The sequence below is a fragment of the Phoenix dactylifera genome, chromosome 4, assembly GCF_009389715.1.
Source record: "Phoenix dactylifera cultivar Barhee BC4 chromosome 4, palm_55x_up_171113_PBpolish2nd_filt_p, whole genome shotgun sequence".
In the NCBI taxonomy this organism is placed as follows: domain Eukaryota; kingdom Viridiplantae; phylum Streptophyta; class Magnoliopsida; order Arecales; family Arecaceae; genus Phoenix; species Phoenix dactylifera.
Genome location: NC_052395.1, coordinates 11316204 through 11342121, shown reverse-complemented (window position 1 = coordinate 11342121; position 25918 = coordinate 11316204). Strand labels below are relative to the sequence as shown.

Here is a 25918-nt window from a genome sequence, read left to right as displayed (position 1 = left end):
CGTTATAAAGAGTTGAATGTAGGAGATTCTGTCATTGTGAGAATTAGATCTAAACGACTTTCTTCGGAAACGTTCAAAAAGTTGCAATCCCGTAGTGCGGGACCGTTCAAAGTCCTAAAGAAAATTAGTTCGAATGCTTATGTTGTAAATCTTCTTGAAGACTATTGGATTAGTGCGACATTTAATATTGAAGATTTAGTCCCATACAAGAGGTCTACATTCATTCCTTCTGATCCTTTTGTTGATACACCCGCCTCTGTTGATCACCTTGACCCATCACCTGCTATTGAGCCTCCACCCCCAAAGTTTCATGCACGCAGAGAACACATAGAACATATATTAGATGAGCAGGTTATATCTACCGGGAGATGAAGCTACCAACATTACCTTGTTCGGTGAAAAGGTCAACCTGAATCGGATGTGACGTGGATCTCGCGAGCTGAGTTGCAGCGCCTTGACCCTGACCTTCTAGAGAAGTACGACAGCCGGCCAGACCTACACTTGACGGAATCGAGCTTTTCCCATCCGGAAGGAGTTGATGGGGATATCAGAGCTGACTATCCTTCCGTTTAGTCCCCTATTTTATTTGCATTTTATTTTCTTTTATTTTGGGGTTTGTTTGCAATTTTATTATTGTAGGACTTTATTTATGTATTTTGGGCTTATTGGAAATTATTTTGTGTAAGGGGGTTTTATTTTAATTGTTTTTATTTGGGCCCTATTTATTGGGGACTTTTATGATGATTAGGGTTAATGAAGGATTAAGAACTTTTCCCCCACGTCTCCCTCTTCTCTCTTCCTCCTTCTCTTTCTTCCTCCTCTCCTCTTCTCCCTCTTCTCTTCTTTTCTGTCTTACTTCCTCTCTTCCTCCTTCCCTCCTCCTCCTTCTCCATCCCTTCTTTCCCGTTCTTCTGATTTCACGTCACAGCAGCCCATCTCTATTCGGATCCGCATCAACACCGCTGCAGCAGCCTTCCCGTGATCGGTGCTGCATCAAGTATTCAATCCAAGCCAACTTCGATAGCATGCCAAGAGCCGAAACCAGCATTTTCTGGACCCGTTTCAGACATTTTGCCCCAATCATCAAGCAATTTTTGCCCCAATCATCGATTGCTTGAATAATATTCACAAACCGGAAATGTAATATTTAGCCTTCCTCTACTAAACGAGGCGTTGCCAGGTCACATCATCCGCAAAACTATAACAAATTTTTTTGTTGGTAATTAACTATAACAATTTTTTTGGACTATTATGGCTCAAGAGAGCCCAAGCATCCAAGATTTCAGCTCCCAAGACGGCAAGACCTACCAATTTATGCAACAACCAGCGACTAGTCCCAGGCTCCCAGCGCAAGCCCCCTAGTCTCCTAAATCCCCGTCCTGATTTTCGAAAAAATCAACACGGGCTCAATTCTCATGCTCACTCCACTGCATGAAACAAAATGTCCAAATCCTACTCCCTCGACCCAAAATTAACGCGCTCCCACCACCCCTGAACCCAATCTCCTGCAGTAATAACGCGCACGCACTCTCTTTTACGGTACTGGGATACTTGGAAAAATCGCGAGCGAGCCCCCATGGAAAAAACCCTCCTCCCTTATTCTCGCCTTCTTCTCCTCCTCCCCCTTTGGCTTCTTCCTCGTTAGGGCAATCTTTCACTCACCTTTCCTCCGTCTGTCTCTCTTGCTCACCCTTCTTCGTATGCCTTGATGCCTCTGTCTCAGACTCAGGCGGCGGCTGCGGCCGGCGGCAGAAAGCGGCGGAAGGGGCGGCCGGCGGGCTCCCGGGCGCGGAAGAAGCAGAAGAGGCTGGATGCCATCTGCGACAACCCCTCCGGTCTTTCGATCGCCGCGCCTAGGTCGCCGGAGGACGATTCTGGCCGTCTTCGCCGCAGCTCCCGTGTCCGGAGAGCCCCGGCCGTGCTGGACGCCTCCCCCGTGCCCTCTCGCCGGAGGAAGAGGTCTAGAGATGGAGATTCGCCAGTTCGGATAGGGGGTGGTGGGAGTCGGAAGAGGAGGAGGAAGAAGAAGAAGGGGAGGATGAGAAGGGATGGAGATCGTCAAGATGAGGGAAAGGCGCTTCTTCTGCGGAGGAATGAGGCGTCTTTGAGCTCTTGTGGCCAAGAAACTAAGGATTCGGAGGTGGAAGCAGGGAATTGGAGGTCGAGACTACGATCTAGGGTTGCGAAGGTACGGGGCAAGGCCCTCTTTTTTGGTGAAAAGAAGCATCTTCAGGCATCGGATAGGGTTGCTAGAAAGGAAAAGGAGCCATCGAAGCCAGTGACTATGGAGGGGATGAGTGCGTTGGATTCGCCGGCATTAGGATCCAAGAGGAGGAGGAGGAGGAGGAAGAGGGTTTCTAGTGATGAGATATCTGAGGGTGCTGAAGAACCTGGAGATCGAGCTGCCGTATTGCCTTCAGATGATGGGAAAGATAGCGGCCAGAAGGCATCTCCTGAAGAGGAAATTAAAGCTGCCTCTGATTTGCAGCTTGGTTGTGAACCAAACGAGGACTTGCAGACTGCTGAACAGACTCAGGAGGTTAGAGAAGAGGCTGAATGTACGAAAGTTGGGGGAGAAGAGAAAGGTGATGAGCCATTCGAACAAGGGGCTGCATATCCTATTCCCCAGGTGGAAAATACTGACTTGGGAAATGATGCAGCCAACCAATCAGGCGAACATCTTAACAGCAAAGCTGTTGATAATGGGGAGATCCTAAAGGAAGATAATCTGAAACTGTCCATTTCACAAGACAAGCTTACCCAGCCACATGTGAAAGAAGGTCGAAGGTGTGGCCTTTGCGGGGGAGGGGCTGATGGGAAGCCGCCAAAGAGACTTGTCCATGAGTCCATAGAGAGTGATAACGAGGCATATGAAGGATCATCAGCTTCAGAGGAACCTAACTATGATGTGTGGGATGGGTTTGGTGATGAACCCGGTTGGCTTGGTAGGCTTTTGGGTCCTATTTGTGATCGTTTCGGCATGGCTCGTGTTTGGGTTCATCAGCATTGTGCTGTTTGGAGTCCGGAGGTGCTGTATATTTACTGAACTGTCTTTTTCTTATATTATTACATACATGTCTAATTGGTGGAAATCAGTGCATGCATTTCTTACTGCATGTTGGAGATGTTGCTACCTAGCTACCTTTAAATGTAATTTTTTCAGTTTACACTGTCATTAGATGATTCTATATTTTCACAGATGTTGTTGATGCCTTAAAAATGAGTACATGGCAGCCATGCTTCGCTGCCTGATGGGTTCATACAGCTAACTTCGATTGGTTCATTGGGGTTGGCTGAATTGTATTGGTTGCTTAAGAGTGCAAGTTTGCCAACCTCTCACAGCCTAGTTTTTCTCCTCCAAGGAGTGCCAGAACTTAGCTGAGGTTTTCATTGCTTTGTTTAGGTTCATTTGCTAATCAATTATATTCTAGAACTCCAGTTGATGTTGCTAGTTAAAATTTGAACTCAGGTTTGTCTTATGACAAGCCAGGTTATTTAAACTCATTTAAACACCAATCTGTATTTTTAGTGTTTTTGGAATGCTCTTCTTTCATCCTTCTTCTTCTTCATTTAAATTAATTAATTAATTAAACCATACCCATTTAATATTTTTTGTTGTTTCCTTCTATTCACTTGGATCAAGAAGTAAAGTACATGTTGTACCATATCATGTTGCTAGCTTTAAACATGCAAAAGTGTTGCTTAAGAGTTTGATTGTCATAAATGTATAACAAAGACCTATTAAAGAGGAATTAGAGGTGGAAAATGAAGAAGATTGATAATTTAATGATTCTGTTGATCAAAATTTGAAACAAGTGTAATCCACTTTTCTTAATTGCGTACTCTCTAAGGTTTAATGAGTGGTGTGATATGTCAAAGGATGCCCTGGAAAGAAAATGAAGAGAGGAACCAATTTAAGAGCATGGAGATACGAGGATTTGTACTTTGAATTTGATTACTGGGAGAATTTTTAAAGTTCATCATAGCAAGTGACTCTTTGCCATATTTAGGTCGTAGGATGGTACTTTCTTTGAAGGATGAACTTATTTTGTTTACAAACTATTGAAAGTTGTGGTTGGTACTTGGTACCTTGTCCTTATGTAATGGTAGACTTAAATTTTAGTGCAACATGACTAAGTTTTAGGTGCCTTTATCTAGTAGTAGGGCAGACATTTTTACAAGTGAGGGCCAGAACACACTTAAAAAAGCTAACAATGGGAAATTCAATGAGTGAGCTTGGAACTAATTTAAAAGGCAATATTGAAAACATGTTAAGGAGGTCAACAATTTGGGGACCATCTTCGGTTGCCCAACCATGTCTTAGTCTTTCATAATCATAGGATCAATACATTATTTTTCATTAGAAAAATATATGAATTAATTTTTTGTAATAGAAAATAAAATGAAGGAATTGTAGCCATGTGCTAGGGTTTTTAAGAGGGAATAATACCGCTGTAATTTTCAAAAGTATTGGTAGATTCTTGGTCTTTTTATATTGCTTTCTTCATTTTTGAGTTGAGGATCCCCAATAGATTGGGAAATTTTATGTTGTGATGGAATTTATACTTATTTGAAACATATCTTAAAATTTCTAGGGGCTTCTTTTCTAGTATCAATTAAGAACATAAACCTTTTGACAACCTGGTCACAGGTTAAAATTCAGTGTAGAGAGGTTGTAGAAACAAGGACCGCCTATAAGACTCAACTTCTTTTCATGAAATTTGGGCAACCCATTGTACATATATTTGTTATGTTAGATGCAAGGAAGGCAATACCGGAACTAGCATCATTGCCGGTTGGATGGCGGGACAGTACGATACCCCCGGTGCTGTGCCGTCTTGATGTGAACTGATAGGCCAAACCGGAAGGGAGGGAGGAGGGAGGAGAGAGAGGGGGAGGGAGGGAGGGAGGGAGGGAGGGAGGGAGGGAGAGAGAGAGAGAGAGAGAGAGAGAGAGAGAGAGAGAGAGAAGGAGGAAGGTTGGGAGAGGGCGGCGACCGAAACAGGGGGAGAGCGGGGGAGAGAGGGCTCTCTCCTTCGTATGTCGGAACAGGGGCTTCCGCCCCTTTTTATATTTTTTTTGAAATTTTTAAGTGAAGTCGACAACCACTATCGACTTATTATTTTTTTTTGAAATTTTTTGAGTGAAATCTTTTTTGAATTTTTTATGAAATTTTTAAGTGGATTCTGACTTCACTTAAAAAATTTCAAAAAAAAAGTGAAGTCGCCAGTGGCTGCCGACTTCACTTAGAAAATTCAAAAAAATATAAAAAGGGGTGGAAGCCCCGAGTTTGTTTCGAAACAGGGGCAGGTTCCGATGTATAGATAGAGGAGAGAGGATTCCGAAAGCCCTCTCTCCCTCCTCCCTCGCCCCTATTTCGACTGTCGCCGGCCACTCTCTCTTCATCCCTTCCTCTCTTCCTCTCTCCCCTTCCGCCGGTTTCTTGATCCAAGGGCCAGAATCGTCCCGATCTGTTGTCGGTATGATTCGAGCAGTTCGGGACGATTCCGTCGACGTTGATTAGATGTATACAATGAGAACTTTAAGTCTTCGTCTCAATACACTGTGGTCAAGATTAAACACTATTTTGAAATATTATCAAAGTAATAGACAAACTATGATGATCGATTGAAGTCTAGAAACTTGCCATGTCGCAATAACTAAGAAATTGTAGTTTGAGCTTTTTTTAAAAAAAGAAAAACATGCTGATAACAATCTAATGAATTGATCCATTTAAATTCTTGGTTTTATTTTTTTCCATGGTAGTTTCCTTCTCCTTAAATTCTAGTTCTTTACTTATCTTTATGAGTTTTAATTATAGCTGAATATTATTTGTTGCATGCCCTATAGTTGGACCATATACACCAAGACAAATTGCATGAGCTTCCAACAACATAAAGAACATTATTGATTTTCTTAATGATCGAGACCATAGTTTTTAAGGATTTAGTCATGACTTTGTTCTTAAGGAGCATTATCTTGTTGCGATGTATGAGTTGACTGTGGAGATGATGGGAACTTGGGATATTCCCTTTTATTATAAGAGCTTGAATGTTCTTGAGGTTTAGCAAGGACACATAAATAATGCTTCAGGTGGAAGAGATAATAGAAATAAAAATATAATTTGATTGTCAGGGATTTTGCACTTGTGTTGTTAATATTAGGCTATGTTGGTAAAACAATTTGTCAATGACTAATCAAGAACATTTTTTTATTGAGTTGATTTCAGGATAACACTTACAAGGTCCACCATGTATGATATGGGTCTCCTGCAAGGTCCGTCGAACCGATATTAGGACCTATCCCGGTTGATGGCCGGTTTGGTATGGTACCAGTTCGGTACCGTACCAACACACGGTACGCATGGACCGGCACACCATTTTTTTAATAATTTTCAAGTTTGAATTAAGAGTAATCAATTTTTTAATAATTTTAAGTATAATTTGATGTTTCTTGATTTTTTTGATGTTTCTATGATGTTTCTTCTTTGCTTCTCCTCCTCCTTCTCCTCCTCCTCCTCCTCCTCCTCCTCCATCTTCCCCTCCTCCTCCTCCTTCTCCTCCTCCTCCTCCTCCACCTCCTCTTCTTTTCTTCTCCTTCTGCTCCGAACCGATCTTGACAACCAAACTGACCCAGTTTCGCGTCGGTTCGGGCCGGTTTGGTGGACTATGGTCTCCTCGCTTGTTAATTAAGGATATGATTCTATCTACATCTATCATCATATGAATTCTAAGATTCTTATTGGATCGTTGATAGATATTTATCAATTTAATTTTTTGCAATATAAGATGCTTAGTGTTTTAGATTAATGAAGTCTCTCTCTCTCTCCCTCGCCCTCTCCCTTCACCAACCCCTGCTCTACTATTTGATTTAGCTTATGAGGCTTAGGTAGCATAACTATGTTAGATTAAAAGGAAATTTACCTTCATATCCTCCATTACATGTTAAATAAAGTGGAAGTTTTTAAAAATCAGCACCGTGCTTGGTACTTGTTTTTGGTTGGACCCGTGTGGTACCGGGCCATCCCATGTCATCATGGTACTAGACTTCGTACCGGTACCACACCGTAAGGACCAACTTTTTGTTATTTTTTTAATGAATTTGGTTGTTTTTTATGCATGGTGAAGATATTTAGGTGATCTTATTGTGTATTTTAAGAGATGTTTTATAGTGTATGTTATAATTGAGTGTTAATATCTGTACCGACACACAATGTTTAATTAACTAACAACATTTATGTGTGAAGAATGGCAAATACAATACAAAATTGTAAAAAGAAAATCATAAAACTTTAATAGTCTAATCCCATGTAGAATTTTGATGGCTCTCATATATATTCGGGTCTTGCTGGTATTTCGGACCTAGAACATTGTACCATCCTGAATATTGTCCCCATTCTTGCTGATCATAAGAAGTTGGATAATGATTGGGCTGTGGCTTGTAATGCTACAATGTGTATGTCTAGTACTTGTCGGAGCCGAACCATCCTTCCTTAGGATAGTAGAACATTGTACGAGCCTGAATATTGTTCCCATTCTTGCGGATCATAAGAAGTTGGATAATGATTGGGCTGTGGCTCTTAATGCTACAATGTGTACGTTTAAATTTTTCTACCTTGTGGTGGTTTAGATGAACCTAAAAATACAAAAAAAAGGTAAACTCTATAAGTCAATGTATAGAATATAATTTGGATCTGAAGCAAAGGGTGCGGATGGTCCGATTGGTCAGGGTTTATATATAATCGGGTAAGGTTCGAGGTGGCTATTGCTTTTACCCGTCCTCGCCACCAACTCTAGACGGGTTGGGGTCGAGTCGGGTATTCACTGGGGCGGAGTAAATTGCAACTCCTAGCATATCTAATGATGTCTCTACGAGCCTATCCTTCGATGGCGCTATCGAACATGGGGCTCTCTCAGACCTTTCTTACTAGAAGCTATCTGCCAACCTAAAATTTGTGCTTCCTACATATTATATACTTAATTCATGATTCATGAAAGACATTTTCGATGCATGTTCAATTTGATAGAATCTTATCATATCAAAAAATTATTTTATTTTTGTCAATGAACAAAATGCAAGATAGTTTAGAATTCTTGTCATTAATTATCAAATGCATGTTCCTTATTTTTAACAATTAAATCTTTTTTATATTTTTAAATAAATTTTTAGAAAATAGCTTGAAAATCAGAAAATTATTTGTTAATCAACAAAATACAAGATGACAATTTTAGAACTCATCTTTTTAATGATCAATACATGTTCCATATTTATTACATTTAACTAACATTTTCAAATTTTAAATTTTTCCCCTTAAAAATAGTTTAAAAGTCATTAAAAAATCTGTTTACTACTGAAATGCATGACAATGAAATCTAAGAATTACATAGATAATTTGGGACATATACTGATTTTTTTAGATTTTTAAGGAACTTAGTTTTTTTAAAAAAATATTTTCTTGACAAATAAATTAATTAATAATTATAAATATTTTGAGATAGAGATTACAACCATAATAGTTGTAGCATGTGCATACTACGAATGCAGGTATGCTACAATTTTTTAGACTAAGTTCCCATTTGTTTTATTTTTGTTAATATTTTAATAAAAAAATTATATAATTTATAAAAATATTTTTTGGAAAATAAAAATCATCATATTGTATGGTGCTGTCCACAATATCCAAAATATTAAAGGAAAACAAAAAACTTGATGTAGATTTTCCCTATTTTGCTGATTTTTGCCAATTTTGGGCCAAAAAGATAGAGATCCAAGGGTCTTACGTTGACGGAGTACCCTGTCTTTCTGATTCACTAGGTTTCTCTCCCACCATTTGAGCAAAAAAGCCCCTCTCTGCTCCCTCTTCCTCCCTTTCTCTGCTCTCTCCTCTCTTACTCTTTCACGCTAATTGGGTAAAAGAGGTCTTGGGAGTCCCTCATAGTATTCCTAAAGGAATCGGAATACCTGGTTGGCCCCCCTATACCCCCTTTTCTATTTTAAATAAATTTCCCAAGATGTCCTAGTTGGGATGTCTTCGAACCAGTAATATCAAGTTCAGTACTGGACCACTGGTGAATACCAATTGGTTCATTCTGGATGATTGATACAAGCATTGTGCTGGTTGAACAAGAGTCTGTAGACTCTGTACCAGCCTGGATGCCCTGTTTTAGCTATGTTTTGGTTGCATGGGCCTTGTCTTCGTGCCGGAATCCTATTGGAATGGTATGGTATCGATGGTACCATTCTGTTTCACCTATTTTGACAACCTTGATAAATGGAATGAGAGATCAAAAGATATGTAAGAAAGCTTTATATTAAATCCACTATTCTTAGATTTTTGCTGAGTTTATCAGAGCTATCATGTCATTGTAGCTATTTGGTGAAGCATTAAATATTACATTTTTTAATGGAAATTTTGTGGAGAAAATTGTGAAATGAAAAAAGAAAAAGGTATCAGAGAATGTTGATTGCAAACTGATTCATGTTTCCACGACCACTTTGAACTATCAATTAATGAAATATTCTTCCTTATTCCATTACACGTTTTCTATTGCCTTCCGTATTTGATGCGAAAAGGCTTGTATCTATGTCTATGTATACATACATGCATATGTATATATGTATGCATGTATATGTATTTATGTATCTACATTTGTTCATTACCTCACATCTCACATCATATACTGGTATATGTGTCCATTTCCCCATCTTTAAAGAATGCTTAGCTTCTACATTTTATCATGATTGATTATTCACATCCGTATCCTCATATGTAGTGTAGAAAGATTTTGTTCATGAAGTGCTGGAAAATGCTTACTTTGATATTGTTACTATGTATACTATTATTGATGATGTCATTAACGCAACATAAGTTTTTTTTTTTTAATAAATGTATAGATATATTAAATGGCGGGCATGGTAGGCTAGTTGTGTTCCCTGACTTTCTTTGATCTGGACTACAATTGATAGTGCAGATCACATTAATTGCTGCTCATTTGTCACCAATTATGTTTACTGGTTCCTGTGCCCACTTTCTTGTTTATAGTTCATAATTCTTCAGGTTCCCATCTTTAGGTTCCTGTTGTATAGTTGATAACATGGTTTGAAATAGCATCATGGTTCATCATGGTTGTGTAACTGCAGCATTTTCAAATGTTTCATCACATAGGCCAAACTTGTTGATTGAGCATATACAGATATCTGCTTAATGAGATAAATTCATGACTGTGTCAATATACTACTGACTAAATAGCTACATGCCCCTTACATTAAATTAGCTTCCTTCAGGATGGACTCAGGCCTTGTAGTCTCTGATTGTGCTAGTATCTGTCGTTGTATAATGACATATATGCTGATGTTAGACAACAGATATTCAAAAAGGTCGTCGATTCTCTTCAGATAATAAATAACAGCCATAAATTTAATTCATGTATGTTGTGAATTTCAGGTTTACTTTGCTGGTTTGGGATGCCTGAAAAATGTTAGAGCTGCACTTTGCAGGGGAAGGGTATTGAAATGCAGCCGTTGTGGGAGGCCTGGAGCAACTATTGGTTGCCGTGTTGATCGGTGCCCTAAAACCTACCATTTGGTTGTATATTATTTCTATTCTATTTATGGCATATCTTTATCATGTTTTTTGTCTCATTTTTCCTTTTATGTTATCTTTCTTGATGCAGCCTTGCGGCCGAGCAGATGGTTGTATATTTGATCATCGCAAATTTCTCATAGCTTGCAATGATCATCGGCATCTTTTCCAACCTCAAGGAGAGAGTTACTCTCAACAAATTAGGAAAATGAAATTTAAGAAATTGAAGCTGGATATGAGAAAGCTTTCACATGATTCATGGAGGAAGGACTTGGAGGCTGAAGAGAAGTGGTTAGAAAATTGCGGAGAGGATGAAGAGTTCTTGAAACGCGAAGGCAAGAGGCTTCACCGAGATCTTTTAAGAATAGCACCTGTCTATATTGGGGGTTCTTATGAAAATGAAAAGTCATACCAGGGTTGGGAATCTGTTGCTGGGCTCCGAGATGTCATCCAGTGCTTGAAAGAAGTGGTAATATTACCCCTTTTATATCCTGAGTTCTTCAGTACCCTGGGCATCACACCTCCTAGAGGTGTTCTATTGCATGGATATCCCGGTACAGGTAAAACATTAGTTGTACGGGCATTAATTGGTGCATGCTCTCGCGGGGATAAGAGAATAGCTTATTTTGCTCGTAAAGGTGCTGATTGTTTGGGAAAATATGTTGGTGATGCTGAAAGACAATTAAGACTTCTTTTTCAGGTAGCTGAGAAATCTCAACCTTCTATTATCTTTTTTGATGAAATTGATGGGTTAGCTCCATGTCGGTCTAGGCATCAAGATCAAACACATAACTCTGTTGTGTCAACTTTGCTTTCCTTGCTTGATGGTCTGAAGTCTCGAGGTTCAGTTATAGTGATAGGTGCTACAAATCGTCCTGATGCTGTTGATCCTGCTCTTAGGCGACCAGGGAGATTTGATCGGGAAATATATTTTCCACTACCAACACTGAAGGATAGAGCTGCTATTCTGTCACTTCATACTCAAAGTTGGCCAAATCCTGTATCTGGGTCTCTTCTTTCACGGATTGCAAATCAAACTGCTGGTTATGCGGGTGCTGATCTGCAGTCTCTTTGTACTCAAGCAGCAATGAATGCTTTGAAGAGGAACTGTGCCTTACAAGAACTTTTATCTTCTGCTGAAAAAGGTTCTGATCATTGCAGACTTCCTCCTTTGCCAGAATTTGTCGTGGAGGAAAGAGATTGGTTAAAAGCTCTTGCACTTGCTCCTCCTCCATGTTCCCGAAGAGAAGCAGGAATGGCTGCAAATGATGTAGTTTCTTCACCACTCCATTCTCATCTTGTTCCATGTCTTCTGAAACCGCTGTCTCACCTGCTCATCTCATTTTACATTGATGAGCGGATCTGGTTTCCTCCTTCCTTTCGCAAGGCATTGCAATCTATTGAATGTGCCATTATTTCTGCCTTAGAACAGAGAAGTATCCCTGTCGTCTCTTGGTGGTCTGAGCTTCATTCTTTAACTTCGGACCCGTATTTTGCAAATGAGATAGAGAAAATTCTTTCTCGCTATGGCCTGGTAATGGGTCCATCAGGATCTGGTCATTCTTATCCATTGGAAGATGACAATGATGTCTTTGAAAAGTTTGATTCCTCTAGATCAAAGACTTCTGGTTCTTGTACACACAGTGAGTCAATGCAGAAGTCACTTCAATTGGGGAATTCATCAGGATTTCGAACTTTGATTGCTGGAACTCCCAGATCTGGCCAACAACATCTGGCTAGCTGCCTTCTTCATGGATATGTGGGCCATATTAATATTCAGAAGGTTGATTTGGCTACTATTTCTGAAGAAGGACATGGAGATATTATTCTTGGCCTTACCCAAATTCTAAGTATGTTTTTAGATTTTGTTTTGTAGCTTTCTTGACCATTAAAGTTTATTAAGATTGATTATTCTCCTACCTAATAATGGAGCTTCAAACTTTCATGCTTGGATATCCCTCTGAACATTAAAATGTTATGCATTTCCTTTCTTTAATTAATTATAGCCTGGACTAAACAGGTATTGACTTGTTAGCTTAGTTTTTTTTTTTTTCTAGAGTCATTAATGTTGTTCAAAATGTTTAACAACTTCATGAAACATGCGTTATGTTGACACCAGATGCTGTAATCAGACTTGGTTCTATAACTTTAGGCCTAAACTTTCACCTTGAACATTTTAATTGTTTGATGAATCCTCCATCCAAAAACTGTTTGTTTTTTGATACTTTTGCAAGTATCTGTAAGACCTAGATTTCCTGGTAAATTTCATGTGATTCAAGACGATCGTCTTGATTCTCTAGAGTTCATTGGTCTTTAATTAAAATTCTCTCCATGACTCAAAGAAAGTCTTAGCTCTTTTACTCTTGCATGAATACTTGTAACCAGGTTAATTGATTTTCCTAGGACATCTGATTTCTATGGCAGAACCTCCATGTTCAGATTCTCATGGGCTTCTAGTTTGTTTGACAGTCTAGTAGGTTCTCATGCTGCAACTTCTCTCAATTGATTGTGACTATTACTTCTTTCAATTGTTTTTGTGGTTCATGACAAAGCATTCTCAGTTAACCGAGTTGTTTTACACTCATCTACTATTAATTAGTTCCCAAAGTCATCGATCATTGTTATTATCCTTATGTATTTTCTTAGACATCTTTCATAAATTGCTTGAGCTCAAATAAAATGCTTTTAGCAATGAAATGAGCTCTGTTTTATGTACTATCTGCCATCTTTTGAACACTAATATGTTGGACTAATTCTTTCCATTAGTGAAATGCCTGAATGTGGGAAGATGCATAATCTACATGCCTAGAATTGATTTATGGGCTATCGATGAGACTCGTGGAGAGGATGCCAAACAGAGCGAAGGCAGTCCAAATGCCTGCAAGTCATCCCAAGAAGTAGGAGTTGATGCAGCAAAAAGTTCTTCACAAGCATGGAATTCATTTGTTGAGCAAGTGGATTCTGTGTGTGCATCTGGATCTATAAATATTCTGGTAAGCTTGAGATTCAGTGTGCATTATTATTTTTTATCCTTTTAGCCGATTTCATAGTTCACGTGAGCTTGAGTAGCGACTTCTATATATGAGCTCGAGTTACGCTGACTATCTTTATCACATTCGATGTTCTCTGTTTTGTCATCTATGTCTGTTCTTCTAACTATTTGGTGCCCTGTATGTATGTCAGTATGTGGTCTTGTATGCAGAATTTTGCATATATCTGCAGGCTTTTATGCGTAGTGTTAGTCCAAGGGGAGTAGAATATTGTTGTTTTCACATATTTGTGCACACCCCCCCACCACCACCCCGCCCCCCCCCCCCCCCCCCCCCCCCCCCGCCTCTAAAAAAAAAAAAAGAAGAAACCAGTGCTTCATAGAAACAACTAAATTGTCTCTCTTGCTTTGTTTGCTTTGTGCATGCCATGTTTCTTTTGTTATGCATATGTTCTAGTCATGTTTGCAACTTCTTGAATATGGAGCAAAAGAAATATGTTTTTTCTCTGGAAAAAAGAAGCGAATGTCTAATTCAAATTTGTCCTAGCATGCATATTATTCAATACTTTATATTGTTCTCTCTTGTCACCTGTAAATCCTAGCTGTCAGTTAGGATGTCATTAGATTGATCGTTCTCAGGATCAGTGAGTGCTGACATCATTCCTACCTTCTATATTTTTGCATTTGTGCTTCAAGTGAGTTTTGTCAGGAGAAAGCTTTTGATCTAAGTTTATAGATTCTTTTTACATGCCGCTTTCGCTTGCTGCAAATAATACTGTCTCTCTCACTTTCAGAAAAAAACTATCTCCAAGCTGAATATGATATAATATCTTGACTCATGTTTGCTTTGCATTTGTTATTTTCTTCTTGATAAATTATCAAGACTGCATTTTATGACCTATAAGTTTGTGCCATATCTTACCAAGGTCTCTTAAACAAATACTGATGTTGATAATACTAACATTCTGGTGCTCAGCATTAAATGAATTGTTAGATTAGTTATCTATTTCTTCAGATTAAAAGAACAGATTTTTCTTGTATTTTCTCATTCTTTTCATGCCCATTTACTGAGTGAAACTGGCAGTCATGTGTTTGGCTTCTCATTTACTTGCCAAAGTGCTTGTTTTGTGATTGCAGTTGTGTTTGAAATTTTTGAAATTTATGTTTTATGTTTGCAGGCTACTTGTGAAATGCAGAATCATGATCTTCCTCTTGCAATAAGGCATTTTTTTACCAGTGATGCTGTGAATCATGCTGATTCTGCTCCTTCAGAACATACGACACCACGATTTCTGATGTGTATTGATGGAAAATTTAATCCTAATCTGGTGATTGATTCGTGTGCAGCAAAATTATCAGAGGACCTAGTTCAGCATTATGCACAGCTGGTGCATCACAGAACTCATGTAAGCAATTCTCATGATAAAAATGAAGTCTTCCCTGCAGTGAAAGCTAATGCAGAACCCCCAAGGCTAAACATGGATACTTCTGTGGATGCTGAGTGGACTGTTTCAAATGCTGGGGCATCTTTCAGGGACAAAGAAACCCAGCAAGGCACAAATGGTGATCAGAGATGGCCACCATCATCGAAGATGAGAGGCCATGACAAGGTTGATCTTCAGCTTGATAGCCATGAAGGTTCAATTCCAAGGATTTTTCCTGGTAAAGCTATGAAAGGGAGTTCAATGTTAGCAATTGCCACATTTGGTAATCAGATTTTACGATATCCACAATTTGCTGAGCTTTGTTGGGTAACCTCGAAACTGACAGAAGGTCCCTCCGCAGACATAAATGGGCCTTGGAAGGGTTGGCCATTTAATTCTTGTTTGATGGATTCCAATAGTTCACCCAACAAGGTAGTTGCTGGAGCAAACTCAAGCAATTTTAAGAATCGTGAAAATTCTGGTGTTGTAAGGGGTTTAGTGGCTGTGGGTTTATTGGCATATAAAGGTGTCTACACATCAGTTAGAGAAGTCTCTGTTGAAGTTAGAAAGGTTTTAGAGCTTTTAGTTGGGAAGGTTCGAGCTAAGATTTTGGGCAGGAAGGACAAATACCGTTACCTTCGACTTCTGTCACAAGTGGCTTACCTAGAAGATATTGTTAATAGCTGGGCTTACACATTCCAGAGGTACCACTTTTCTTAGTAAAAATTTTCAAATTGAGCTAGCTACCTTTGCTTTCTTATTATCTTTTAGTTTCCATATTGGTATAAGAATAAGCAGAACGATTCAGATCCAGCCTTGTCCCATCTTGTGGCTTGACTTTGTGAACAGTTATTCATTAACCTTTCCTGTAATGGTTACTTCTGTTGTTGTTCGCCATCTTTCCCATATCCTTTCGCAGAACTTAAATCCATGTTAGCTTAGGTCATCCTCTTCTCCTGCTTGTCTGATTGGCACATTTAAGTGCTCTTTATTGAAGTTTTGTTAGATCTTCATTACACATGATGGACATCTCAGTTGATTCATCGTGCTTATCCTAATATACCCATTTCTCACTCTATCCTTAATTATTCCATATGTTTATCTCAACATCGGCATCTTTGCTATGTTCAGTTGGCTTGTCAGGGCACTTTTTTAACCCAACATCTATAACTATCCCTCTTGAGACAGTTTTTAAAGGAGAAGAATATTCTTGGTAAGTGGGACCTATTAGATAAGTACAAGATAATATCACCTGCCTCGGCGTCAGCCTATGTATAGCAGCAGGTATGGGTAGGCACCCCCTTGACCTGACTGACCTAAAAACCGTGCAATTGTGCCACTAGGACTGTGCCCAATTGCATTCCATTTGTTCTCTATATTACTCCCAAAACAGTGCCTTGATAACACCACAAAAATTGTGCCCATTCACCGCAAAAATTGTGCCTATCCTGCCACTTACATCTTCAAGCTGTTACATAATTTCTTGAAATCCCTAGAACCATCTTAGAGGTAACCAAACACACGAACTCCACTTTGAAGCGAGGAGCCAAACCAACTGATCTAGCAGCCTTTCACAATTAAACAAACACATCTTACAAAATGGAGTTGTTATCCATGACTTCACCTTGAATCAAGGATGGCAAAACTAGTACCGGGCACCGTACCGGTTGTTCGGCGGGACGAGTCGGTACGGGCCTGCGCCATGCCGTGCCGGGCCCATACCGACACCATAGAAGAGATGGGCGAGAGGGAGAACGAGAGAGGAAAAGAGAGAACGGGGGAGGGAGATGGAGAGGAAGGAAGAGAGACCGGCTTCTCTCTTCCTCTCCCTCTCACTCTCTCTCTCTCTCTCTTTTTCTCTTTTTTCTTCTCCTTCTCCCCCTCCGGCGATGGCAAGAGGCATCTCGGTTTCAATGACGGAACCGTCCCGGTCTGCCGCTGGTACGGCTCGGAACGCCTTGAACTGGGTGGTTCAGGACGGTTCCGCAGACCTTGCCTCGAATACTAAGGAAAGAATTGGAAAGAAAATAGAGTTATTCATGGATGATCTTGGAATCAAGTAGTCATCTAAGACTTCAATTGTAGGTTTTTCCTTTAGTGACAAAGGTATAATTGGTCATATAACAAACCAAAAGAACCTCTCCATGCCATCCACTCAACTCTTTATCATTTATATATTTGTTTGTATGTCACTTCCAGGATAGTTAACCAAGCACATTATGTTACCACTTGGCAAGTTAGTTTTGCTGGAACTTTTATTTCATTTCCATTTCCATTGAAATTGCATTCCGACCTGGTATTCTCTACAACTTTCAATCATAATTTTATTTTAACAATTACACTCTTCCTCTTCTCATCAATCTACATTATATGATGTGCAAATAATATGCACTTTGATATATTTTCTGGCCCCTATTCTCTATGGTTTTCGTCCATATTCTTTTATTCTTTTTACATTTTTAGGTCATTATTCTTTCCTTGGTCTGCTGATTTTAAGTCCAGCGTCCTCTACAATTTTGTCCATTAATCTGATCTGGCATCTGTTCTTATCCTCTTCTTATTAATCTAAATCACATCATCTGCAAATAATGTCGTGACAGTACAGATTTAGTTCCTATCCTTTATGGCTTTCCTCCATAATCTTTGGTTGTTGTACACAAAAGAAATTGAAAATATTCTAATTTGCAAACTCTGCAGTTTTTGCTAAATTTTCTTTCCTGCTTTAATTTTTTTTTCCAATGTAGGATTTGCTTTTTAATTCCTTTATGGCATTCAAAATATCATTCTAATTTTTTTTGATGTTCTTGTTGGGTAATTTATCATTCCGTTTTTTTTATTATGATTGCTAACTATGTTTTCTTACTGTCGTGTTTTGTACCCAAAGTCTGTTTTTTCCCGAAATTTTGTGAAACTACCATTTTGACATTTTTCAAAAAAAAAATCCTGAATTGTAACTGTATTGTTTTTTCTGTTTTGTTCATACAGTGTACAAACTGATAATCAGATTACAATGTCAAACACCAAGCCAGTGATTACCGAGAGTCTTTATGTAGATAATAATTTGAGCAGCAGTAATCTTGTTCATGATCCTTTGAGCATGCAGAGTGTACCAAACGTAAGCTGCAATGAAGAGGTTTCACCCAAAGGAAGTCCTCATAAATTAGTTACCAGTAATGGAGAATGTGTTGATTTTAATGAAGGGACATCACCTAGTTCTGATACAAGCATCATACCAGATGTTAATCATTTTCACGAGCCTAGTCACTCCAGCTTTCATTCAGGTTCTACCTCAGCTGCAACTACACTAAACGGTAATGGAACTTATGGATCAAAGAGTCCAGCACCTGCTAAAAAGCTGGAGGATATGAGACATGTTGATGGCTTGGGAGTGACAGAAAGCCATCTTCCTTCTGAGGCTAATATGTGCAATCTTGACAGTTCAGTTGCAGTGACCATGTCTTGCTCAAAAGAGGCTAGTGACAAGTATACTTGTCTGGACAATTATCATTCTTCAGGCAGTGGTGGGCACGTTACTGATGAACTTGGTACAGTTTCTGAGTTCGCACAGAGAAAGAGTAATGAGCATTCAGTTGTCTCTGGGACTGCATGCCTGTACTGTTGTTGCTCTAGATGTCTACGTGCTATCTATGTGTTGGTTCGTAGAATTCTCTATGATTGCTGGAGATCTAATGGCCGTTATTCAACAATAGATGATATCCACGATCTACTTGCTTCGTTTTCTTTGCGTCTTTTAGCAGTGGTACGGCAATCTTATATTTCTCAAAGTAGCACCAACTCTGAAGAATGCTTTGGAAAAAATCAGGGTCAAAGAGTTCAGTCCGAGTGCTGTGCTTGTCAGGACATTGTTCACAAGCAGGTTAAGAAAATGTCGTCTCAGCAAATGGTCCATTTCACGCCAACAGAATGCAGTTGCCACATAAGAAATGAGGAGGATTCTGAAATAGCAAATAGTGAAAGTATTTCTCTATTACAATCAGCCCTAAATTTTTTCTTCAGAGATGGTGTATTAATGCCTTCACATCCCCATAAAGGAGCTGTACTTCATTGCAGATTTGAGAAATTATGTGCGTGTTCCATATTAGAGATGATATGGATGATCAAGCAGCCACTGCGTTAATGCCATATAGTTAGTTAAGTTTCCTGCTGACTGAAGAAACCATTCATCTTTTTTGTTGACACTTAGGTTTTGTCCTACTTCTTGGTCTAATTTTGCAAAAATTAAGTAATGTTCTCAATTTTTTACATACACAGATATGAAAGGTTTAGGAAGTTTTGAAGCCCTTTATCTGGGTGCTAATTTCGTTAGCATGTAAATATTGCTACAAGGTTATTGTCATATCAATTTTGTGGGAGTTCTCATATACTTTGATTATATCTTGTTCTCGAAGTGAATTTTTATCGTGAAATATCCAGATTGCATGATTATTATTGATGCAAGACTGCTAACATCTTGCACTATTTATAATCTTTGGTTCTGTTTCTGGTTTATTGGCATGTAGATGGGTGCTTCATGTTGTTGCCCAAAGTTCTTCTCTGGAGAGTTACATCATCAATAAATTGATTGTTACATTACATGTTTACTTCCTGAAGCATGACCACTAGTTGACAAATGATTACATTAATATTTGGAACCATATGGATGTGAATCTCTCTCTCTTTCTCTCTCTCTCTAACTCATCCCACAAGGGAGACAACATACCAAATTGGTAATAGGGAATGTTGGGGAATTTGATCGGGAACCATGTCCTAGCATTCCTTCTAGGGGTATACGAAACTCTTGATCAGCCCTTCGGTTTCAGATTTGCGTTGAGGCTGTCCTGAAGGTGCTGTAATCATGTTACTGTCTGAATGTCTTATTGTAATTGAAGTCAGGATTTTTGACATGCTTCTGCTATTCAGAAGGTGCTCTGGGATTTTAAAAGAGTTGCAACCAAATGAGGTATGCTTGTGAACTAGATATTCTTTTTTTGTACTTTTGTATTTATTTCTATTTTTCATTGGTGTCCCAAAAGTTAAGCTTACTAAATCCATCATGATGCATAGCTGACTTTTAATTGCTGTCCTATTGTTTCTGTTTGAGTTATATCATATCCATTGAATAGTAGCTCTACTGTCCATGAAGCAGTTGGATGATTTTCGGATCTCTGCTATTAGGTTGAAAGTATAGGAGCAAGAAATTACTTCTTAACATTTGGGAAAAACTAAATTATTTCAACAACGTCTCAGATTTTTCAGATATTTAACTTTTGGACAATGAAGATGGTTTATTTTTAATGATTATATTGAAAAGCTAATCTTGTCAGTCACCAAATATGAAGTGAGAAGCCTGTGTACTTCTAAGCAAGCTTCAGTATATGCATGCTTGTTAGGTTATTTTCATTTTAATTGATGATTCTTGCTGGTGCAAGTTGGTGCCGTTGTCCTGGTCCTCCATAATTTATGATTTACAGGGCTTTCTTCTGTTTTAGAGGGTTCATTTTCAGACATGATTGTGAGCCTTGCACTTTTGACCAGTTTAGGTGCCAATCTAACGTCTAAGTTTTGTTTCCTTGTACGATTTTGTGCACAGAGTTATGCATGTAGTTCTTTGTTCTCTGGTTAGTGTTATCCTGTTTTTATGGATATTTGCCCCTCTAGTGTTAATAATTCTCTTCCATTCTCCGGTTTGATTTATGTCACTGCATGCTTCCATTGACATAAACTGGAATCAATGTACTGTTGTCAGAATCATTAATGTGTCTCTTCAGAGTACTTGAAGAGGATAGCAAGCTTATTATGCTTTGCTTAAATTGAACTTTCAGATGAAGGTTTTCTTTCCCCGCCATGTATTAATTAATGATTCAACTGAAATTAATGTTGCAGTTAGTTTAGTTGTACTCCATCCGGTTGGTTCTATGAATTTGGATTTGTTAGATTTGACTACTTCATACTTCACTATCTTAGGCCCCGTAGCATGCATCTTGCTTTCTCTGGTATTGGCCTTTTTGATTTCCCATAGCACAATAAAGCAAATACTCATACGCTTCTCTTGTATTAAATGGCTAGAACTATATGGCTTCCACCTAGTTGCAGAATCCTTGCATCTCATCACTCAAAAGTAAAATTTTGTGGTTTGTGCATCTTTATGGAAGTATAATTTTAGTTTTTTTAAGGTTCAGTCACTTTTTCCCTAAAGTAACTTCTTTCAGGTTTATGACCTGCCATGTTTTCTTTGTGAATAATCAAAGAGATTTGTCCTGTGCTACTAGACTTACAAAACTAGGTAGAGGTGGGAAGTTTTAGATCATCTTGTTTGCAATTTTACTCTTTTCTTTTGTGTATTGCTAACCGGCCATTAGACTCCAACAGGTTAAGCTGTTGTGGAAGAGGACATACATAATTGTTCGTGTTGTTTTCAGGTCCTTCAAAATTTCCATGATATGCAGTGGCCAGCTGAGGTGATGTCAGGGCACAGTGCTAGAGTGATGGGATGCGACACAACTTTTGGGCACATGTCAAAGACCATTTGGTTGTTCGTAGGTTTGTATATCTTTACATCAACGTGCACTGAGAGGTTTTTTCTCAATTTGATTTTCGAATTCCCGATCCAAAGATTTACTTAATATCTTTATGATTTTTATGCAGAATAAGTTGAATGGGAGTAATTTTTAAGCCCAGATGATCCAACTTCAGGTACACTATTTACATAAACAGAGTTGGAAGTCTTGTTCCTTCCTCTTGCTATTAATAAAGATCAGCCAGTTACTAATCTTATTATAAACTGTAATTCTGCTCATATTTTATTCCTGCATTACTTTGATAGTTGAGAGGTTTGCATGGAGAACTAGAGAGAAGTGACAAGGCATACTATGGTAGCTTTTCATTTCATGTAACTTATCATTGTGATGTTGTTCAAATGAAGCATCCTGAAGCAAGTTCTCTCTGATGTTGGCTACCCGACAAGAATCTGTTGCTCTGCCTGCTCCACCCTGCTAAAGATACTTCTCTGTTGTATGTTGGTGTGTCACTGGTACATGGCTGGGTTGCAACTTCGGTCACTAATTCTATCTTCAGTTGGCCTGTGTTTCCTGATACTCCAAGCTCAGCTGTGCTGGATATTTTTGATTGGGATGGTGAAGTTGCTTTAGATATCTCCGGATGAGCTGGTGAATTTGCGGTCATAAATGAAGGTGAGGCTCCCAATAAGGGATTTGCAGGACTGGAGTTCCTTGTTGCTAGGTTTCTCTTTGCAACTCTTTGCCATTTCCTCAAGCCCCAAACAACACAAACTGCAAATATTGTCTCTTTCATTGAAGATCCCATCTTGATACAAACAAATCCAGCCAACCATGCGAGGGTGAGTAGATGTTCAAAAATACGCCAAATTTTAATGAATCTGGGAACAATGTGTGCACTTAACAGTGTGACCAATGAGTACAGGGGTAGGATTCTGTATGCGCACCGGAACAGGATCAGCGTTCCAATTCCAAGGCCAAGGGCATCAGCCACTGCTTGTCGATGGCAGCGTGATCTGAACCCAAACTTGTACTGTTCTAAGAGGTTAAATATGTTGACGGTAATGAGAGATTTGGATTTAGAAGAGAAGAATCTCATGCTTACACAAGTCCATGTGAAGAATGCCAGTAGGAATGATTTCTTCTCCATCAACAATCATACCATTATTATATATGCATTATATGTTCGTATATGTACCGACAAAAAAATTCTTGCAATGAGTTATTTAAACACTGATGGTGAGATATGATCAGGTTGCATTTCAATTCCTTTGGATTTTTTAACTTGTGCTTGTGAATTGAGTGTAAAGAAGTGGGGAGAAAAAGCAGTGCATACGTGGATCAAATTATGTGTGTATCAGTCAATGCCTCTGTAGTAGTGATCAAATTAAAGATGCGGCTTGAGATAGGAAAGGTGATGCTTTGGGGTTGGTTTCATCAAGTGGTTGGCGCTTATATGCGGCATGTTAGAAACTGCAGCCATGGAGTTTAGTTGCCAGTGATTATCAGGTGCCTCAAAGCTGAGAGACATATCGTTATGTTTGAATGCGTGGTTTTATCTGCACTTGATATTAGCTGCTTGCTTATTCTTAAAGCAGGTTAGTTACCAACAGAAGTGGCAGCTATGTAAACATAAATATCTTAGTGGCATAACTACCCTAGTGCTTGAGACTGGCGACTCATTTACTTGAACGTTTGTCTTTTCGCTTAAAATAATTTAAAATTGAACTTGGTTCCTGTTGCTTTTTCTTTTATTAGGGAGGATCAACAGATACTCCGTATGCCATACTGAGACAATTTAACAGTTGATCAGAGCTTGAGAAATGGTAGAGAGTATTAAGATTGGAACTTGGGAAATATAGGACTCATTCAAAGGTTTTACCTGAAATAGGATGAGTTGGACGAGATAAAGAATCCGAACCAGAACAAGCTATTGTCAGGCTTCACACAAATTTCTCCGGCTCTTTAGAGTGAGAAACTCTGAGGAGAGAGAAAGGATTGCTGTGCTAACGGTCTCCTTCGCCGGCGTTGAGCGGGGGTGGGGGAGCTCTGCTGTGTCCGGGCCATCCCGTGAGCCCAGTTCCTTTGTTTTGCAGGGTGTCAACCGGATCTGATGAAGGGGAAGACGACGATGGAGGGTTCGGCGGGCTCGGTCGGGGAGCCGGGGTCGGGGGCGACGGCGGAAGCTGCCTCGACGAAGCAGACTGCGGCATCGTCGTCGACGAGGTCTTGGGCAGAGGTGGTAGCTCAAGGACCAGGTACGTCTAAGGGGAAGGGGAAGGGGGGAAAAGGGGACCGACCGGGTGGTTGGACGCGGCTCGGGCCCTGGATCACCCATCGACTGATGGACGAGGAGGTGGCTCGCTTGAGCCTTCGCTTCCCGTCGGTCTTCGAGCTCTCGGAGGAGCCCATTGAGGCTGCCCGCCGGGAGTGGGAGGGGCTAGCACTCGTCAGCCGGAGCCTCGGCCGGCGGGTGCCGGTCGAGTGGGTGGCCAAGGACGTGGCTGCCCGGCTGAAGAAAACAGGGGAGGTGGTGGCGGTGACCCTCGCCGAGGACCACTTCGCTCTGCGATTCCGGTCGTCGGAGGTCCGGGATCGCGCCCTAGCGGAGGGGCCCTGGGTGGTGGCAGGGCAACTGCTTGCCCTGGAGCCGTGGGCGCCGGACTTCCTACCTAGGGAGTCTCCGGTCAAGACCACAGTGGTCTGGCTCCGGCTACCTGGGCTCCCCCCGGAATACTGGTCGCCTTCGACTATTTTAGAGATTGCGGCCAAGGCAGGAAAGCCAATGGCGGTGGACGGTGTCACCGAGGGCCGACGGGCTATGGGCTTCGCTCGTGTCAAGGTGGCCATCGACGCATCCGCGCCTCTCCTCCCAGGGATACGGATACTCGGGCGGACGAAGGCTATTTGGCAACCTTTCGTCTTCGAGAGCATCCCGGACCTCTGCGTTCGGTGCGGACGAATCGGGCATCTTGGGCCCGTGTGCTGGTTTGGGGCTCCGGCTCCGACTGGCGATAGCTCACCTGAAAAGGAGGTCCCCGGCCCGATCTATGGCCCGTGGTTGGTGACCTCCCGTGCCAGACAGCCGCGGGGAAAAGGGCCGCCGGAGCTGGGGAAGACGACCGAGCCATCCGCTGGGTTGCCCCTTTCTCAGCCGGATCCGCCGATTGCCTCGCCTAGCCCTCCGGTGTCCCCACCGGATCTCGAGGGTTGGCAAAAGCCCGTCAAGGTGGCCCGTCACCACTCCCCGCCGGGGGTGGCGGTCCTGGCCTCCGACGGGCGCGAGGAGGGTTCCCGAGTCGACTTGGCCCCGCCCGTGGGACGTGTCGACCCGGTGCCTGTGGCTGACGAGTCGGCGCTGCCTGAGTCCCGGGCTGACTCGGCGGACCAGGGCGGGCCGACTGGAGAGGCGGGCCAGGCCACGGTCAAGCCCAAGAAGCGGCCCAGAAACACTGGGCTGCTAACGGATCTGGGCCGGTCCCTGGGCCGGGGGCGGGCGGGCCACAGGGGTGGCTCGGTCGGGACAGCGGCACGCGGGGCACGCGTGCCCCGCGTGTTTCGTTCGGTGAACCGCGCGACGGTCCTGGGGGACCGTCGCGCGGAGCTTGGTGCGTGTTCCAAATCGGATGGGCCACGCACGGGATTCCCTGGGAAGGCCCCTGTGGGCGGGGGCCTTCCACTGTTCACGGCCCAGCTGGGCCATATGGGGCCTGAGTCCAGGCCTGATCCACTAGCCCAGTTCACGGGGCCCAGTGACTTCCAATTTGGGGCCCAGTCCCTGGGAGTGGATCCGCCAACTGTGATGCTCTCCACTCTAGGCTCTCTAGAGGGGGATGTGGGGCAGGTGGATGGTGTCTCGGGCAGGCCTGATTCGGTCGATGTACCTAGGACTTGTGGGGTCTCTGCCTGCGCTGTCGGCCCTATGAGTGATTCCTTGGCGGAGCAGGATATGCCTGCACCTATGGAGATAGGGGCAGGTGATTCGAGTGGCCCCGAGGGGGCTGGGATGAGTGAGGCCCCTGTCTGCGTTGATTGTCCCATGAGTGACCCTTTGGTGGGGCGGGATACGCTTGCACTGGTGGTGCCAGGGGTAGGGGACCCGAGTGGTCATGAGGGGGCTGCTCGCACGACCGTGGATCACTCGACTGTCGTTCAACGGGTGAAGGCGGCTGTGTTGCGAGTAGTGTCCGGGACTAGTTCGGATGAGGGTCAGCAGGTTGATCCTGATCGCGAGGTGGAGATAGACCCTATGGCCCAGAGGGTTGATGTGCCTGTGGCCGACCTCTCGGACTTTTCCCCATGAGGATTCTTGCGTGGAATTGTAGGGGGGCGGCAAAGCCGGCCTTTATGTCATCCTTTAGGCGGCTGGTCCAGATCCATAGTCCGGAGATCTGTCTACTTTATGAAA

General features: G+C 41.4%; 1 protein-coding gene across 7 annotated transcripts; it reads left to right on the top strand.

Annotated features, from left to right (window-relative positions):
* The first annotated feature begins 860 nt into the window (after window positions 1-860).
* Window positions 861-22772, top strand: LOC103713162. 7 transcript variants are annotated; one of them, XM_026806983.2, is made up of 8 exons: window positions 861-3028; window positions 10445-10585; window positions 10674-12432; window positions 13349-13575; window positions 14750-15699; window positions 17981-21524; window positions 21641-21688; window positions 21918-22772. In XM_026806983.2, the coding sequence occupies exons 1-6, from the start codon at window positions 1709-1711 to the stop codon at window positions 19131-19133; spliced, it is 5550 nt and encodes a 1849-aa protein (XP_026662784.1). In that variant the 5' UTR covers window positions 861-1708; the 3' UTR covers window positions 19134-21524; window positions 21641-21688; window positions 21918-22772. The 7 variants fall into 7 exon arrangements, with proteins under 7 accessions (XP_026662784.1, XP_026662783.1, XP_026662780.1 ...); XM_026806982.2 differs by having other exon boundaries at window positions 21819-22772; XM_026806979.2 differs by having other exon boundaries at window positions 17981-21535.
* The last annotated feature ends 3146 nt before the right edge of the window (window positions 22773-25918 follow it).

What these genes read in the sequence shown, in the direction of transcription:
- LOC103713162 (XM_026806983.2), top strand. Translation starts at nt 1,709, where the DNA reads ATGCCTCTGTCTCAGACTCAGGCGGCGGCTGCGGCCGGCGGCAGAAAG. An exon ending in TGGCCTTACCCAAATTCTAA is followed by an intron (nt 12,433 to 13,348) that starts GTATGTTTTTAG and finishes TCTTTCCATTAG; the next exon opens with TGAAATGCCTGAATGTGGGA. An exon ending in CTGGATCTATAAATATTCTG is followed by an intron (nt 13,576 to 14,749) that starts GTAAGCTTGAGA and finishes TTATGTTTGCAG; the next exon opens with GCTACTTGTGAAATGCAGAA.